Raw genomic sequence first — 17,412 nt, 5'->3', positions numbered from 1 at the left:
AAGTGTCTTTCTTTGTTCACAAGTTGAAAACCAAGTGTTTAGATAGCTGTTTAGGTTCAGCTGAAGAGGTTGTAAAAATGTTCAAGATTTTTCTGAACAATGAAAAGCTTCTGCGCTAATAAAAGTGGTCACAAGTAATGTTTTAAGGTTGATTAAAGTACAGGTGATAAAATAATCAAGAAATAGGTCAAACTGAAGCAAGCCAAATTTCACCAGAAGTTATGAACGTCAAAAGTATTTATCTTCAAGTAATTGACATTCGACGTAAATGTTTAGGAACAAGCTTTAGGCCATTTGTATTAATAATTCATTCTTTGTTTGTCATAAAAAGAAGGGAAGTTTTAGAAAGTTTTAACGCCATATTGCAAAAGTGGATGAAAAAAGAATATTGCAAGTCACGAACTTAACAAAAGAACGTATTGCATGGCCTATTATTGCATAAATAAATTGTTTTCTGAACTTTAACATATATATGCTTTTGTGTACAATATGTTCATTTTACATTAAAATACCTATCAAATTAAATTTTCGGTAAATTTTCTCGAGTGTATGTTGCAAATTCTGTTAAGTTAAACAATTTTACAGATAATTTAATTTGTGCTCAAACTTAAAAACCTAAACATGAGGTTACCAGAGCCTCTAACCCAAACTTAGGCTACTTTAAGAAATCGAACTCTGATATCTTGTACGATGATACATTTTCGACATGTTAATAAAGTTGAAATTAAGCTACGAATTCTTCCGCATCACCAGGCTGCCTTTCCATGATAAACCTATAAGCATCATCAGAGTTGAACGTGTCAACTAATTTGAAAATTTCTAAACAAAAAATATCGAATGACTATTAAATCATTGCATCTGGGCTTCATTTTTCTTTTGACAACGGTCATACCTGCTTACATTTACCTTGGAAAGATTTACTTGTGGCTAAGTCGTGACGGTGTCAAATACCAGGCTAACCAGGAAGAAACGTCACAGGCTCTTACAACTAATCTGTTCGGCGCAACTTCAGATGATGTTACGAAAGAGGTCAGTGTAAAATCAGCACGTGCAGGGCATTTGTTTGATACCAAACATTTCCATGTCTACTCAATCCAGTCAACTCTATAGGTAGCTTATTCAATTAACTCAACGTTCCCAAATATGGTTATATTCAACCAACAATTAGAATTGACTGATGTTGTGATTTCAAGGGTTGCACTGGACGGCGTTAAACTGACCGAAGTTGAGTTGACATAAAATGAATTGAGTTACTACAAATTACAAAGTATAGAATACTAACTGTATGTATAAAGTAACCTACGTTTCAGTAATTGTTTATATTCTTGATATCAAAGGTTCAAGTTCCTGTAACGGTGACAGGAAAATCGACAAAGTCTCCTCTACTACATCCAGTAGAGGAAAGATTCAAAGACCGGCTTGATGAGGCAAAACACGCTTGTCTACAACGTGGAGTGAACTACAATGAAAAGTGGAAAGCGGTGATGGAAAACGGTATTGAAGAATTAAAACACATTTTTAGTGCACCCGAAACAGCAACTTTTAATAATACAATAATATGTTGTACAATTGAAGATTCTTATGCTTAGGGCTCCCTACCGGTGGGTTTGTCGCCAGTGAGTCTCACCACGCGATGATGTGTCTCGTGCTCAAAGCTGGAAGTTCAACCTGGAACGACTTCTTCTGGAGACTTCGGGCTCCGGAAGAAGCAGAGAAGTACAACTTCTGGGAGAGGGCAGTCCATGGCAACGCTTATGCTTTCAAATCTCTGAGCCGAGACAAAAAGATAGAAATATTGCAGGTAAAAATGTCAATCATTTTTAACAAGCCATGCAGAGTATTGAGGTTTAATCTGCCTGCTTTGAAATATCTCGATTAAGATATAGCATTTTTTGTACGTTTAGTTTTATAAAAATTCTTATGGATAATTTAAAACCATTATATTTGCTCTTTGAAGCTATCTTTTCGATTACCCAAAAGATGCTTTTAACGTCACTGATTACAGGTTATTATTCTACATAAAATTCTACAGAATTCGGCCAAAAAACTGTTTGTAAAAAGTACTCGAACGACTAAAACCATGAACGTTCTGTGCTATTATTGTAACGCATAGAAAGAATAGGCTGCACTTGCCGATTCGATTGAACTACTAATGACGTCACTACAAAAACCCTGCTTCGTCTTTCGACCTGCTCTATCGGTCAAACGTTTCTACTGTACAGTATAAAATTGGCAAAGGTTCCCTGGTTACTAATTTAGTAGCTTTTTACCTGATACTTCGTTTCTTATTCTGATACTCTTTGGGAGATGAATTTGGGTACATGAAAGGTGAAGCTGACCTTACAGCTTTGGAATGACCCTGGTAGGCTGCCTTACCTTAAACTTCAACGTTATTTATACAGGGTGGGGCAGAAAAACCTACCACATTTCAAACTAGGAAAAAGAGACAAAATTTATAAGCAATCACAACATTTATTGTCTCATCTGAAAGTGAAAAGGTTACCATTTGATGTATTTATGTTTTAAAGATTACATCCTGTAGGTGGCGCCTTCGAGATGTAGGTGGCGCCCCACGAGGCCTTCCAGGTGGCTTTCGCTTTAGTGCTGAACCCGTAGTAACTACAAATGAAAACATACCTTGAAACAAAAATTAGTTTGTTTGTAAAACATAGATAAAGTAATTTGCTGGTAATTACTAGGCCAATGTCACTAGATGGATACCCAGCAGTCAAAAAGTAACCAACTTCAAGTCGGCGTTGTGTTTCTAACTGCAATAAGTTTGCAATAAAAACTGGTTTCGAATTTTTAGAATTATCATAATACAACTACGCTACAGTTCAGTCTGCAATGAAGGCAATGATATGAAATTTTACTTTATTGGCATTAACAGAGACAAAATGTAGCAAAAAGAATAAACTTTTTTGCAGGATCCTAACGGCTTGAGATTGGTTGGTGTCCGCCACCCGTTTGCTCGAATAATTTCAGGCTGGAATGACAAATTTAACAAAATGTATTTTTACAACATCTGGTTCAAGACCTTTCCCAAACTTTTAAATTATCCTAACAAGTGGGGGAGATGGCGAGGGTGAGATGACACATAAAATGTCATTGGCCTAAGTATCTCGTTTCATGCTTTTCTTAAAGATTTTTCTTGTTTACAGACCACTTGAAGGTCACTTTATGGAATGGGTGGACTTTGCCAGTTATTTGGCCGATCACGGTCACAATCTGACCAATATAGACGCACATTTCTACCCGGCCACTGTTCATTGTGATCCATGCAGGTTTCCTTTCAATTTTATCACAAAATTGGAAACGTTTGATACAGGTGATAGTTCTGGTGACAAAGAAAACTGACCGGTGTTATAAAAAAGTTTGGACTTGCTTAATTATGTTGTAACGTAATTAGCTCAAAATCGAAAGTAGCCTGTTATAGGTTACATCATCGTTCAATATGTTTAGCTTGATACACCAAAAGTGAAATTATATGGTCATCATTTTTTAAAAAGCCTTTATTTGATGGACACAAAAATTGTTCCTCAATTTATTTAATTGTGTTTAAATCACAACTCTTATGATATTTAGGTTTTCCAGTTAATATTTTTGTCTCATGATTTATATGCTTATTAGTTCACATTGGTGGAACCAATTGATGGATGACACCATGATTTCCTAGACCTCCGGAAACATTTAAAGACAGGAAGAAAAATCAGCAACTTCTCAGCTTTTAAAATCATGTAGTAATACTTGATAATTTTATTTTAGATGCAAGTTGGTTGATTGAAGCTAAGTTGAACCTGAGTACAGCTATGCTCAAGCCACAAAACGTCAATTCGAAGCGAAGTAAAGATTACGTCGAACTCATCAAAGAATATTTTTCAAAATTAGATTGCAACGTCACGAAGAGAATTTATAGTTTATACGAAAATGATATGAAGACTTTCGGTTATAGTTTTAATTTGACAACTTTAACAGCTGGAGGGTGGGTGGAATAGCAACTGGTTTATGAAAGAAATTATCTTCTCACACATTTTGCCGAATTTATTGCGGTTTTTCTTCAAAGAATTTTCGGAAATAATTGAAACTTCATTTAAAGCTAACGAGTACTGCTTTATTTTTTACAATACAATAGCTTAAACGTTTTTATAAACTGAAAGTTTTCAAAGCTTCTCCACACGCATAAACGAATAACGACCAACAATCAAGTTTGTGATAAAACAGTTGCAGTTCATCATCGTTCATCATTAGGTCCTTGTGTACTCGTTTTGGACACGTAGGACATTTAAAGATTTCCATGCAGTTCGGTCCAATGCGACATCTTTCACTTTTCGGTAGGTGGGGTTGAGCTCGTGTAGATCGTTACCGAAAGTGGCTTGCCAGGTCTCCTTTGGTCTTCCTCGTTTGCGTTTTCCACCTGATGAATCCCAGTCTAATGCAATTTTCGGGGGCCGGTAGTCTGGCATTCTGAGCATTCTGCCTTCAGTTATTAAGCTATTCAGGGTCAGTAAGCCACTTTTTTGTAAAATTTCATCGTTTGTGATGTGCTCTCTGTAGCTGACACCAAGAATCCTCCGTAGGCAACGCTGATGGAATACGTTTAGTCGTTTGGTTATTCTTGCAGTTATTGTCCACGTTTCGCTGGTGTTCGCATGTGTCAAAGTTGATAGAACTAATGAGCTGTATAGTTGTAGTTTCCAATTTTTATAGCAGTAGTAGTCCAGATATAATTCATTTTCTGAAAACCTGATGAAACTTTTCCAATCTTGCAAATATCATCCGGTTCTGTGGATCCATTATTTGATATTATGTTACCAAGATATGTAAACTGGTCAACCCCTTCTGGAGATTGTTGATTGATCAATATGTTACCATCTGGTTGTTTCCCGATTTGCATAGTTTTTGTTTTGCTTCCATTTATACTTAGACCAATTTTGGCTGCAGTATCCTGTAATGCAAATGTCATATTTTGTAAGTCATTTTTAATCTCCCCAAGTAGTGCGACGTCTATATCATCAGCGAAATCTAGATGTTTGGACCAGTGACTTATTTATTATTATTATTGTTATTATTATAATATTATTCAATAATTATTTTCATTATTCATTAACTTGTGCATTACAAAGTCTACTGCTAGTGAGAATAGAAGTGGTGAGAGTATACATCATTGACGAACACCTGTGTTGACACTGAAAAAGTCGGTGGTTCCTGTTTCAGTAAGAGTACAGCATCTTGAATTTTGGTAGATATTTTTAAAGATGTTGATGTAGTGTTTTGGGATGCCATATGCTTGTGCAATGATCCATAGAGTGTCCCTGTGAATGCTGTCAAATGCCTTTTTGAAGTCGACAAAATTTACCAATAATTCCTTTTGGAATTCAAGACTTTGTTGAATTATGTTACTCAGGACAAAAATCTGTTCGCTACATGAGCAGTCATTTCGGAACCCCGCTTGTTCCTGTCTACGGAGTTTGTCAATCTCCTCTCGAATTCGATGAAGCAAAACAGCACAGAATACTTTCCCAGGTATTGATAAAAGTATGATGCCCCTCCAGTTGTTACAATCTGTGGTAGTTTTTGTTCTGGTTATCTTGACAACTGATCCGATTCTCCAATCATGAGGGATTTGTTTAGTATTCCAACAGGTATTGAATAGGTGAGTTAGTTCTTCAACCACATGAATGCCTCCATGTTTCAGAAGTTCTGCTGAGATTTTATCTAGACCGGGGGCTTTGTTGTTTTTCATTAATTTTATTGCATTTGCCACTTCATCTATTGTTAAATCATCCAACCTAACATCAAGTTCATTGTGTGGGGCGTCGTTTTTAATTTGAAGGTGGATGTGGGAATGGGCTGGTTGAGAGTTTCGCAGAAATGTTCTACCCATCGTGCGTTTTGCTTTTTTTCAATCAGCAGGGTGTCTCCATTCTTGTCTTTGGTTGGGATGCTTTTGTTGGACTTGGATCCAGTTAGTTGTTTGATAATTATATATACTGCTTTTGAATCATTTCTATGCCTCTTGTGCTTCAGCGTTTTTCTTCTGTAAGGATATTTTTTTATCTTTTCTGCATTTCCGTTTGACTTGTTGATGGGGTGACTTATATTCGGATTCATACTTTTCCTTTTGTTGTCCGTTTTTTTGCTCGATCACGTCGACATTTTGCTTCTTTTCTTTTGTCAATAAGTTTCCATGTTTTAGCTTGTACCCTGCATTTCTTTTGAGTACTGCTTCGTTTCCCTATAGTCTCCGCTGCACAGGAAGTTATTGATTCCTCGAAGAGCGCCCACTGTTCTTCTATGTCATCAGAGTGCTGTAATATTTCGAATTTGTTTCTGAGCTCGAGTCGAAGTTGTTTTGCAGTGTCATTATCTTTCAATTTATTAGTTGCATAAGGTTTGATTTGGGTTGATTTTTGGATTTTTTCAACTTCAATTTTTATGATGCTTTTACCATATAGTGGTCAGATCCAACATCTGCACCTCTAAATGTTCCTACACCTTGCATAGCTGATGCAGATATAATCAATCTCGTTTTTATTGTTTCCATCCGGAGTACGACAAGTTTTTTTGTGGATGCCTTTATGATCAAAATAACTGTTTCCTATGCACGGGCTGTTTGCGCTGCAAAGCAGGAGAAGTCGCTCGCCGTTATCATTTGTCTGTTTATCTGATCCATGTGGTCCAATGCTGACATGTTCTAGGCCTTGTCTGTTATGTCGTGATTGGGTGTTTGGTCGATATAGTACATCTTGTAATAGTTCATAGATTGAGTCGTTTTCATCTTCATCTGTCTCTTCTGTTGGAGCATACACTTGTATGATGGTAGTTGTTACATACCTGGATTGCAATCTTGATGCGAGAATTCGATCACTTACTGGTTTCCGTCCAATTAGTGCTTTTGCAGTATTGTTATTGAGTATAAGACCAACTCCGCGAACGTGCAGGTGTTCATGTCCAGAATAGAACAGAAATGTTTCGTTATTATGCATTTTCCGCCTTCGGTCCATCTCATCTCTCTTATGCCTAGCACATTCAGTTTGTAGTTTCGGAATTATCTAAATAACTATGGCAATTTTCCAGGTTGATAAAGAGTTTGCACATTCCATGTTCCAATATTCACGGTTGTTTTAGTATTTAGAATCGAGTTTTTCATCAGGATCTGGGCGTCCTTTAGGCTTTGGGCCAGATCCGGCATATCAATGGGCGAACCGTCACCATTGTACCGAGATTGTTTGGTTTCTTTTACTGTTTCTGAAGCAGTCAGGTATTTTGACAGGGTCGGAATGCTCACCCGCCGCCAAACCCACATTTTACAGCCGGGCTTGGGACCGTCCTTGGCAGAGTTGTCGAGTTGACGAGTCCTTGCATATAATGTATAGCCTACCGTAGTACACTACTGGAAAACCATCATTATGTACTCACGCTCAAATTATACGAAATATCTCCGAAAATGGGCTTATTAAACAGAGTTTTAGGTGCATAAAGCGGAGTTGGAGTGGAGTGAATCGTTGAATTGAATTGAATTGAATGAATTGAATTGAATTGAATTGAATTGAATTGAATGAGCAAACAAAATGGAGTAAATCGGGGTCGATTGGGATCGATTGGGATCGATTGGGATCGATTGGGATCGATTGGGATCGATTGGGCTTAATAGGCGGCCGGTCTTGTTAACCGTGGGTTTATAAATCGGCGACTACTGTATAAATAAAAGTAAGCTCATAATGTCTGCAAAGAAATTTCAATAAATTTTTGAAAGACATTCCATTCATATTCCTCCCATAACGATCTTTCCTTCCTTAACGTTACGAATTCCTCGTTAGGGAGCCAAGTGGTTCAGTTTGAGAAACACCGGTATAGCCTATAGTCTCTGTTACTCAACGTAGCTTAAAGACTGCAGTTTTAGTTGGTTTTAACATAACGTAAAGTATCGCATAATCTAAAAGGTGTTTTATTTTTGTTCTAATTATCGAATTTATTGGAAGCCTTTCGTTTGTAAATTTAGAATGAATTTCTATTGTTTTCATTCTATAACATTCGAAGCAATGGAAATAATGTGTGATGTGATTTTCTGGTTTTCCTGATCAGAAGCAATGTCTCGTCTAAGGCTACCTTGCTACAACGAATGCTTATTATACCATCAACAATCAAACACAGAAATCTCTTAATTCGCGTCCCATGCCCTTTAGCTCTCATTATACATGCACAACAGTGACAAGTACACTTACCATTCAATTTAGTATACACACAATTAACACACAATTAACAGTTTAACACAAATTCAGGTGAGTGACGTCTCTTTCTCCCAACCTCCCGCCGTCAAAGTCGTTGTGTTAAATGTGTAACCAAAGGTTTCCATATCGACTTTGTAGATGCTCAAAATACGTTCAATTACATCTGGTTTAAGTTGAGAGAAATAATCTTTTATCAGAAGAGCCGGATCTTTTGACTTGTTAATCACGTTTACAGGCGATATGACATTGGCTGAAACGTTCAGTTTATTTTCGGTGATCCATCTTGCATCTTTAAAAACAACAAATTAAAATTTAAAGAAAATAAAGCCCTGTTCAAAATTTTTCATAAAACGCTTATCTCGAAATAATCTTAAAATGTGTTTTCAGAGTTGCTCTTTTAATTATATAATTGAGTGAACAGATAGGTTGAAATATCTAGGGGTCAGTGTACCTGTATAAAAGGTTTCTAGTCTGGTGATAAAATTGAAAGGAAATTTACACGGATCGCAATGAGACAAAATCGGTTTGAAATGTTGATCCAAGTTTTCTAAGCTCACCGTTCCGTAATCTGCCACGTACTCAGCAAAATCAACAAACTCCATGAAATAACCATCTCTTTCCCTGTGAGTAAATTTTAATTTTTCACAAATCTAAGCGTTTTCCGCTTTCGACATATTCAAACAATTTCTGGCAAATGAACGTTTAAATAAAACCAATTTTATTGGTGTACCCTCTCCATTTGCTGTATTTGTTGGGATATCGTAACATGCCAGGATATTGCTTGAACCAAAGGTAGTAAAAGTATCGTTTGTTGAACTTGTTTCCCCAACCAGATATCATTCTTGCCAAAGGATGTCGTACGCTCATTATCCGAACAGCGTCGTCGTCCTGAAATAAAATATTTCTTTATGACTTTTCATTTTTAAGCAGCATCCGTCAAGGAACCGTCAATGGATTTTGTGACCTTTAATAGTTCCATTTTCTTGTCAAGACTGAGATCATAAAAAGCTTGTCGTTGGCTTGTTTCTGCTTTTTCGTAAAATCCGTACTTCTTTGCCTGGTCCGGAGATCTAATCCTCCAGAAGATGTTGTTCCAGGTTTGACTTCCAGCCTTCAGCACGAGGCAGATCATAGCCCTGTGGTCGTAACTCGCCACAAAATTGCCTGTAATTCTACCTGGCAATTGAATTCGTAATGAAAATCTCCATAACAACCCTTGGTGTAAAATTTCTAAAAACTGGAAATTCACTTTGACACACAATGTAAACAGCACCGAGAAATGGGATTACTACGATGTACAGTAGGCTACATATGCAACAGTAGTTTTACCCGAATTTTTCAGCTTTTCCCAGTTTTGTTTATAATCTATCCCACGTCGTTCACACATCGTTACTACGTTGACAAGTCTCTCTTCAAATCTTTTCTCGATTACGTCATGTGATGAATTAAAGCTTGAGCCTGAGCTTAGGATTCGCTTAAAAAAGTGATATAAGGTATCACAAAATGAACCTCGAAGCAACATTTTGACATGTTATTAACCTCTATTGACACTTATTAAAACACAGGAAATCGAATTGAATATATTCAAAGGGTCCAATACAATGTGAATAGGGTAATCAGTTGACAAGTTTTAGTGAATTCATGATATATACAGACTTACTTATCGTTATTGCGTCTCATTTCGAGTACTTTATCCCTGTCTATATAGGTCTATTTGAGGTGTTCCTACATTACTCACTTGATAGTTGGGCGTTAATCGAAATCATTTGAATATTCCAATTTCGTTAAATGGCTCTCTTTTAAATGCTATTGCTAACTTGACTTACCGTCTTTGTCGTTGGCGAGTTTTCTTTTGAGAATTCAGTCGAGAACTGCCGGTACAATCCTTTGTTAGTGGGTATGAAGTCTTTACGCAGCCATTTCAAATTTGTCGCGTAAATCACTACGTTAAGCAGAACTATTACAGCAATTATCGAGTAAGCAACACGCAACAGAGTCGAACGTTGGTAGCTTGCTTTCATTCTTGCCGATTTCGTTTAAGGTATGAGCTTTTATACAAACACAACAACTCTCTGAGAAACCTTTCTCTTCCAATGTTTTAACTTTGTATGCTCATGTTGTTTTAACACTAACCTCTTTGTAAACTTACAAACCAAACACCTTTTAACTTAACCACTGGAATTCGATCATTTGTGGACGAAGTACATTGAGGTATATTCGTTAGAACTGGTCCGTACGACGATATAATAGCCGCAGGGAAAGTCAGCATTATACCACCACACAACACAGTCATTATAACGGCTTAAATTTAAAAAGTTTTTTTTCTGATTAGAAATTTTATAATTTCTTTAACAATCCAGATCTATAGAATAAAACGTGTCATTGTTCTGGTATTACGGAAATGAGGCGCCGCCACTCACAGCAAGCGCGTGTTGCAGTCTATGGCTGTTTTTCAGGTTCTCATATGGGAGAAAGAGAGCAAGGACCATAGAAATCCGGTAAATGTTTTATTCAGTTTTATTACAACTTCACAAGTCGGTCCTTTAGATATAAGATTTCTATGTCGTAAATTATTTTGAAGTTTATTTCGATACTTTGATACAGAGTAGGAAAAGGCCGCTATGTTGCGGTTTATTGAGATTTCTTTGTCGTTGTTGTACTTTATAGCAAAGTTTCGCAAACTGGGGTTTTCGTCTTGTGGGTCGCTTTAAGATTTTCAGGAGTCATGCTAAAACTAAAACCAAAATTACAAGTCAAAAAAAATATTTTAAATCAGCTATAGAAACCACTGTTTGTAGCAAAAGAGTTGTCTAATGTCTGGGATATACATAGTAACTATCCACAGATAGTTACAAAGCTACGAGATACCAGCAAACACACGGCATTCAATCGACCGTGATGCTCTTTGAATCAAAAAATATGTAAGGAGGGGAGGGATGAACCGGCTTTTCAAACACCACGAAGTATCAAATTTAAACGCCTGAAGCGAATGGACAATTTGACAATGCTGTGAGTAAATTCCCTCAGGCTGCAATTACTCTTGGTACAAATATGAACTTTTTGCGAAAATTTAATAGTATTCGCAATGATTTATAGCTTATGGCGTTGCCGTCCTTTTAGTGGTTGCGTTCTTAAAAATAGCGCACTTTCCAAGAAAATCTGAAATAATTTGATTTCATTCACCGCAAATACATAAAGTTAATGACGTTTTTGACAGTATTATTTTGAATTTGAAGTACTGTAAGTGAAACAGAGTTCAGTCAAAATTCAAAAGTTACATAAACGCCATGAAATGAATGTTTTTGCCGGCAACATTCGAGGAAAAATGCATTTTTGTAAAATTTAAAAACCTGATAGATTTTGCGTAAACTAATGTTTCAACCAATCGCGTCACTAGCTTACAAAAGTCAAATTTTGTCGACAAGCTGTTAATAAAAACTTCGTACAAATTTCTCTATTTTAGCAAGGTAGAGCAGTGGCAAAAAGCAAGTAGTGAATGCAGACAAAGTATTGTAACGGAATTTTGCACTTGTACAATTAGGCTGTATATCAGATTTGCATGGTAAAGTCGCTTCAAGCTGTGTGTTATTTTGTTATCTCCGCCCCTGGTAGCCTACATAAAGTATTTTCACCCGGTAATATTATTTTTCACGTAAGATGGAAAAGCCTGCAACACCGCGTCGCCTATATGTATATAGACGTGTCACGTTATGTAACGTTTTGTGCTTTTACGAAGAATTTATTACTTCCCATTTCAAGCCAGGTATCGCTTGTTTGCACATGTTTTTAAGCACTTTTTTTTAATCTTCCCTCACCCTAGGTATGAAACGCCGCGTCCTTTTGACTCGCTGTAGAAAAATGATGTCATTGTAAGAAGTTTTAGTTAGCCGAGTTTGGTCTCCGACCGGGAAGGTCGTTGTATACTGTTGTTTAGCGATCAATGACTTAAGTTTATAAAGTTTTAGTTGATGTGACTGGCCGTTAACGGTGTAAGACCTGAAAGAAATTTAAGGTTACAGTATATTATTACAAGAATTTTTCTCAAAAAACTTTCCTGTCATGTCGATGAGATTTTGATTTCGAGACAAGCAAGAAAAAAGAAGCAATTATTATTTAGCGAAGAAGTAAACCGACCAGTTCACCGATCTTAAGTATCGTTGTATTAAGATCTTCTTCTTGTAGTCAGTAGTGGAACATCACGACCTTGCCTAGAAATTCCGCGACGCTAATGAATATAATTATTATAAAGTTATGGTATAGCAAGTTTGCTGGTTCCTTGTTATAATGAGCTTTATGTATTATCCTCGAACTAAGAACGTTATCTCTTTATAGGACGCTTGCGTAAGCTTTTTATTTTGACAGGTACCTGCAGGAAGGAAAATACGTTATTTTTTCTTGTCCGTTTTGCTTTATAACGCTTGACTGAATATGCGCAGGGTTGGTTTTCGATTCTTTGGTTATACGTTTTCAGTTACTTGTTCATTATCGGTACACAACTTCATCTTCGAATAAGTAGCAAGAAAAGGCATCACATTACCAATAAACAAGCACAAGTGTTAAATAAGTAACCAAGCAACTGTAACCAACTTCATTTTGAATAAGTTAAGAACCATGAAGTACAGTAATCTTCAACTTTCGTATAAACAGTTCTGTTCTTCTAGTAAACAGCCGAATGTTCCAAATTTGAAAATCTTGCGGTAATACCGGAAAACCGGAAAAGTACGTTCAAAGCTTTTCCTTACAGTTTTTTGTTAATCTAACGTTAATGTTATAACAAAGTAACCTAAACCTAATCTAAATCTTCCTTCCAGTCTAATTCCAATTCCAATTAAACCCTAAATAACTAAAATCAACTTTTTGCATGTCAATTCTCGTAACCTAACCGCCTATCTTCAACTACGAAACGCTTGACCTATAGTATAGGTCCTATACTTTTGGTCACTTAATTACTACGTTTCAACTACATAAAATTAACCCGTGATAAACTGTTTAGGTTTTTGCTCGTGATTTGATTTCTTTAAACTGAGGTTGATCTGTTTAATCAGCTTTGTGAAAAAAATTAAATGAACCGGTATAAGGGATTAGTTTTCACTTGTGTTATAGCGGCTTTAATCTTTGTATATTTTGATGGGATCTACATCGATGAACACATCGCCGATTTCAAAACCAAACCGATTGTACTGCAAGCATTGTACTACTCTTCGCAATTGCAGCTGCAGCTGTTTGGGAATAATATGACCGGAAAGGTAAGTGTAAGTAGGCTACAAGATCGATAATCTTCTTAGGACACTTTTACTGCTGAACGGCTTCAGTTACAGGTTTCTTAGTTACTTATCAGTTACTTATTTATTGTCGGTAAATAATTTCATTTATGCAAATAAGCAAAGAAATAAACAACTGTACATAGTAGGAATAGTCCACTTCATATATGCTAGTAAGTAACTGGTTACAAAACGCTTAAAATTACCATCTTAACGTATTGAATAAATAACTAATGGCCCGAATAACCAATTTTACGCAGGTGTTGAACTGACTGTTGTTATAAATTGATTTGAATCAGTCAAAAAGCATACGATTGTCGTTTTCTGGTTTGATTTTCACAGTCCAGGTAAATGTTTCTTGTCAAAGGTTACTGACGCCATGAACAATGACGTAACTGTCACAAAACCTCTGCCGCCTGCTGTTGTCGAAAAAAGGTTTGGAAGAAGACTAGAACAGGCAGAAAACGCCTGCATGAAGCGTGGCATTAGCTACTTAAAAAACTGGGAAATTATGACAAAATACGGTATAAGTGGACTTTACAGTACACGTTGCTTGTATCATTTATGTGTCATATCATTTATCACTACAGTGTATACGTCGACACTTTTCCAAGCGAAATAATCTGCTTAAAAATTGTTCACGTTACTTGCAAACATATGTCAATCTTTATGACTATTCAGCTTTCCAATTTGTTGTCTGCAATACGCTCAGGCCCGCCGGTTCGATACTTTGTGGCAAGCCACTCTCATCGTGCAATGATGTGCCTTGTGCTCAAAGCCGGCAGTTCAACTTGGAATAATTTTTTTTGGAGAATTCGAGCACCCGACGAGTCAAGGAACTCTAGCTTCTGGGCAAAAACGACGAGCAGCAACTCGGAAGCGTTTCGCGCGCTTAGTCGGGAAAAAAAGATGGAGATATTGCAGGTTCACAGTTGTTACTGAGAATGCACTTTCTGTACATTTGTTGTTTATAAGAAACTGTCGCGGCACTGTTCCTGGTATTGTAAGAAACTCTTATATTGAACAAGCTCGAAGTTAAAAATATTTTTTCGTTCATTTTTTGCACAATTGGTTGTTTCCTGCGATAGTTTTAATTGCAACAAGCATACAATTGTTTGAATTAAATTAAAAATTGTACAGTAAACTTTAATTCCGTAGTTTTCACAATTGAAAATGCCAACTTGACCTTTGCTCGGTAAAAGAAAACTAATTTATGTCTTGATAGATTAAGAAACTCTGTCAAACACTTGTTATACAAGTATAACATAATTTATATATAATCTATATGTATAAAACTTGTGCCCACACTTATTTACAGGATGAGAATGCTACTAGATTAATGAACGTTCGGCATCCTCTGGCGCGGATGATATCTGGCTGGGGAGACAAGTTCACAAAACAATATTATTACAAAGTTTTGTTCAAGCGCTACCCCGGCATGTTGAAATATCCAAACAAGCATAAAACCTGGAAAGGCTGGTAAGGAAGCTTTTCAAGGTAAAATTTGACGTTTGTGTCAACTGCATTGCGTTCTACCGTATCTGGTCTCTTATGCAATTTTAACCAAATAGGCCAGAGGATGGTCGTTTCATGGAGTTTGCCGATTATGCCCGTTATATGGCAGACTATGGGACAAGAAGTTTACGTAACTTGGATGAACATTTTCTCCCGATGCTGAAGAGATGTGACCCGTGCTATTTTCCTTTCAATTACATCACTAAATTAGAAACCTTTGCCACAGGTATGGCCTACATCAAACTGCGACCTAAGTTCGTACGGTGACCTTTTAGGTTTATATCGGCAATAGGACCACGCAGCTTATATACCGATATCGATATAATATAGACCCACCACTACACACGTGGTAGGATTGCAAAATGAAAAGTTGTTTAATAATTTCGCTATTTCACAGAATAAAATAGTTTGGAGTTTTGTTAGTTTTGGAAATAATATTAAATAAAACTGAAGAAATTGCCCCTGTTTCGTAAAAAGGCATCAAAATTCTTGTTCAGTGTTTTGGATTATTCTTTCGCGGGCTTAATAAGATCCCATGGTAGGAAGTGAAGGAGGAATTGTCATTTATTATTCGTTCGTTTATTGCACTTGTAGATGCAGCATGGATAGTTGATAATAAACTGAATGTCACTATCGACACCATAACCTCCCAAAACGTGTTCCGCAAGACAGAAGATCCGGCTGCTATGATAAAGGAATATTTCTCTCAACTTGAACCGAACGTGATTGAGCGTATTTTGCAAATCTACAAAGTCGATATGGAAACCTTTGGTTACACTTTTAACACAACGACTCTGACGGCGGGAGGTTGGGGAGAAGAGACCTAGTCATGGTGAGCGTTTGGTCTGCCATGTTGGATTGGTTGCTCCTTGTGGTAAGAGTAAGCTAGTAGGCATAGCACTGCTGTTGAACGCAAAAATAGTGTCGTCAGTAATTGGAAACAATGTCATTTATTCATGCGCTACCATGCAGCACCGTTTCAATTTTTAGTCACTAATATGTCACTATGATGTGCATTTAGCATCCAACTGGAGTATGAATATCGCTTCTCTTTTGTTACGTTTGTTTCTTGTGTGCTGTATAGGTTGTGATCGTAGGTTTTTCTGTATTTTATCGTATAATGCCGAATTTAGGCTACTAGCCATTTTATTCATCTTTGTTGTTACTGAGTTCAGGCTAAAATCTTACCCATCCCCAGCTCTTCATGCATTGCGGCTGTCTGCTTGTCATTGTTCGCGGAAATGTTTTTGGCATTTTATTAGCATTTAATTTTTGGTGGTTTGTTTCGCGGGGCGTTCATGCACAAGTACTTGATGGATACGTTATATATTAAGGTATTGCCCATTTACTGTATCGCATTCATTTGCCATTGTCATTTGGTTTGGTTTGATGGGAACCATATATGCCAGGAAGCTGCTAAAAGTAATTAAGTTGCTATTGAGCGGTTAGTGATGTACCAGCAGTTTCTGTGGCCTTAAGGTATAAGTGAAAAGTGCGATAAACATGTGCTGTATAGTGGCTTACATATTTCAAAGCCTTGTGTTTGATACACAACACTTAATTCCTTTCAATCACTGTTTTTTTTTACTTCTCTGTCCAGTTTTCGGTGATTCCTCGTGAGCTTTGCTTATATAGTGTATATTTGTATAGTAGTGGTAATTACGCTAAGCTATAGGTCAATGCGGTAAACTATGCAAGTCTAATGGTGATGAGGACATTTTTTCCCAATTTGATTCATTGCTATTGCTCAAACACTCAAATTTATACCAAAATATCGAAATTATGGAAAATTAGAATTTTTTACCTGCTCTTTCTTGCAGTGGATTGCATTGAGAGGAGCAAAAATTTTAACAGCTAGGTCTAAATTTCCCGTTTACTTCCACCTCAAACAAAAATTTTGCAGTTTTACATCTCAAAAACCGCTTTGAAACGCCTTGAAATGAAATGTATTCACATATTTATTCGTACAATAGCTTCCAACTTATGGCGATCACTTTTGAAACTTCGTGTACATTTATTTTGTAGTTGCATATATAACGATCTTGATACGCTGTATACTTACCTATCATATATGTTTTCTATAGGTTAAAACTGATAAATATAATCACATACAAGGAAATGCGATAAACGAAAAAGAATAAAGACGTAAAAAGTCTTATTGCCTAAAAGATTGGATTGGTGAGGTGGGTAAAAAAGGCCCAATGCCAAATAAAAATGATACAAATAAATACCAAAAAAAAAAACTCAAAACGAAAACAAACAACGACTGAATAAAATGTAAACTTGGTTAAATGTGTTTTACATACGAGGTATAGTAATATGGAAAGGTTCAATAACATTCGTTTTGAGCAACATCATTTGCCGAGAACGATTTTCGATCAACTCAACATAAAGTTGACATCTTT

General features: G+C 36.6%; 3 protein-coding genes across 4 annotated transcripts; 2 read left to right on the top strand and 1 right to left on the bottom strand.

The window, feature by feature from the left end:
* The first annotated feature begins 13 nt into the window (after positions 1–13).
* LOC143466060 (carbohydrate sulfotransferase 10-like) lies at positions 14–4,142 on the top strand. 2 transcript variants are annotated; one of them, XM_076964652.1, is made up of 6 exons: positions 14–1,029; positions 1,338–1,494; positions 1,590–1,801; positions 2,928–3,085; positions 3,162–3,328; positions 3,631–3,812. In XM_076964652.1, exons 1-6 carry the CDS (start codon positions 838–840, stop codon positions 3,651–3,653), a joined length of 909 nt encoding a protein of 302 aa, XP_076820767.1. In that variant the 5' UTR covers positions 14–837; the 3' UTR covers positions 3,654–3,812. The 2 variants fall into 2 exon arrangements, with proteins under 2 accessions (XP_076820767.1, XP_076820766.1); XM_076964651.1 differs by having other exon boundaries at positions 16–1,029; positions 3,766–4,142.
* Positions 4,143–8,144: 4,002 nt separating this feature from the next.
* Positions 8,145–10,454, bottom strand: LOC143466059 (carbohydrate sulfotransferase 11-like). Its single transcript, XM_076964650.1, has 6 exons — positions 10,058–10,454; positions 9,561–9,705; positions 9,196–9,407; positions 8,962–9,119; positions 8,683–8,852; positions 8,145–8,520 (listed from the first exon to the last, which is right to left on the bottom strand). Exons 1-6 carry the CDS (start codon positions 10,250–10,252, stop codon positions 8,279–8,281), a joined length of 1,122 nt encoding a protein of 373 aa, XP_076820765.1. The 5' UTR covers positions 10,253–10,454; the 3' UTR covers positions 8,145–8,278.
* A 193-nt stretch (positions 10,455–10,647) lies between these two features.
* On the top strand, positions 10,648–17,257 carry LOC143466061 (carbohydrate sulfotransferase 8-like). Its single transcript, XM_076964653.1, has 6 exons — positions 10,648–13,477; positions 13,860–14,016; positions 14,205–14,416; positions 14,811–14,971; positions 15,064–15,233; positions 15,602–17,257. Exons 1-6 carry the CDS (start codon positions 13,295–13,297, stop codon positions 15,832–15,834), a joined length of 1,116 nt encoding a protein of 371 aa, XP_076820768.1. The 5' UTR covers positions 10,648–13,294; the 3' UTR covers positions 15,835–17,257.
* The last annotated feature ends 155 nt before the right edge of the window (positions 17,258–17,412 follow it).

Source organism: Clavelina lepadiformis, chromosome 7 (genome assembly GCF_947623445.1).
Source record: "Clavelina lepadiformis chromosome 7, kaClaLepa1.1, whole genome shotgun sequence".
NCBI lineage: Eukaryota > Metazoa > Chordata > Ascidiacea > Aplousobranchia > Clavelinidae > Clavelina > Clavelina lepadiformis.
This window is presented reverse-complemented; position numbering and strand designations above follow the sequence as displayed.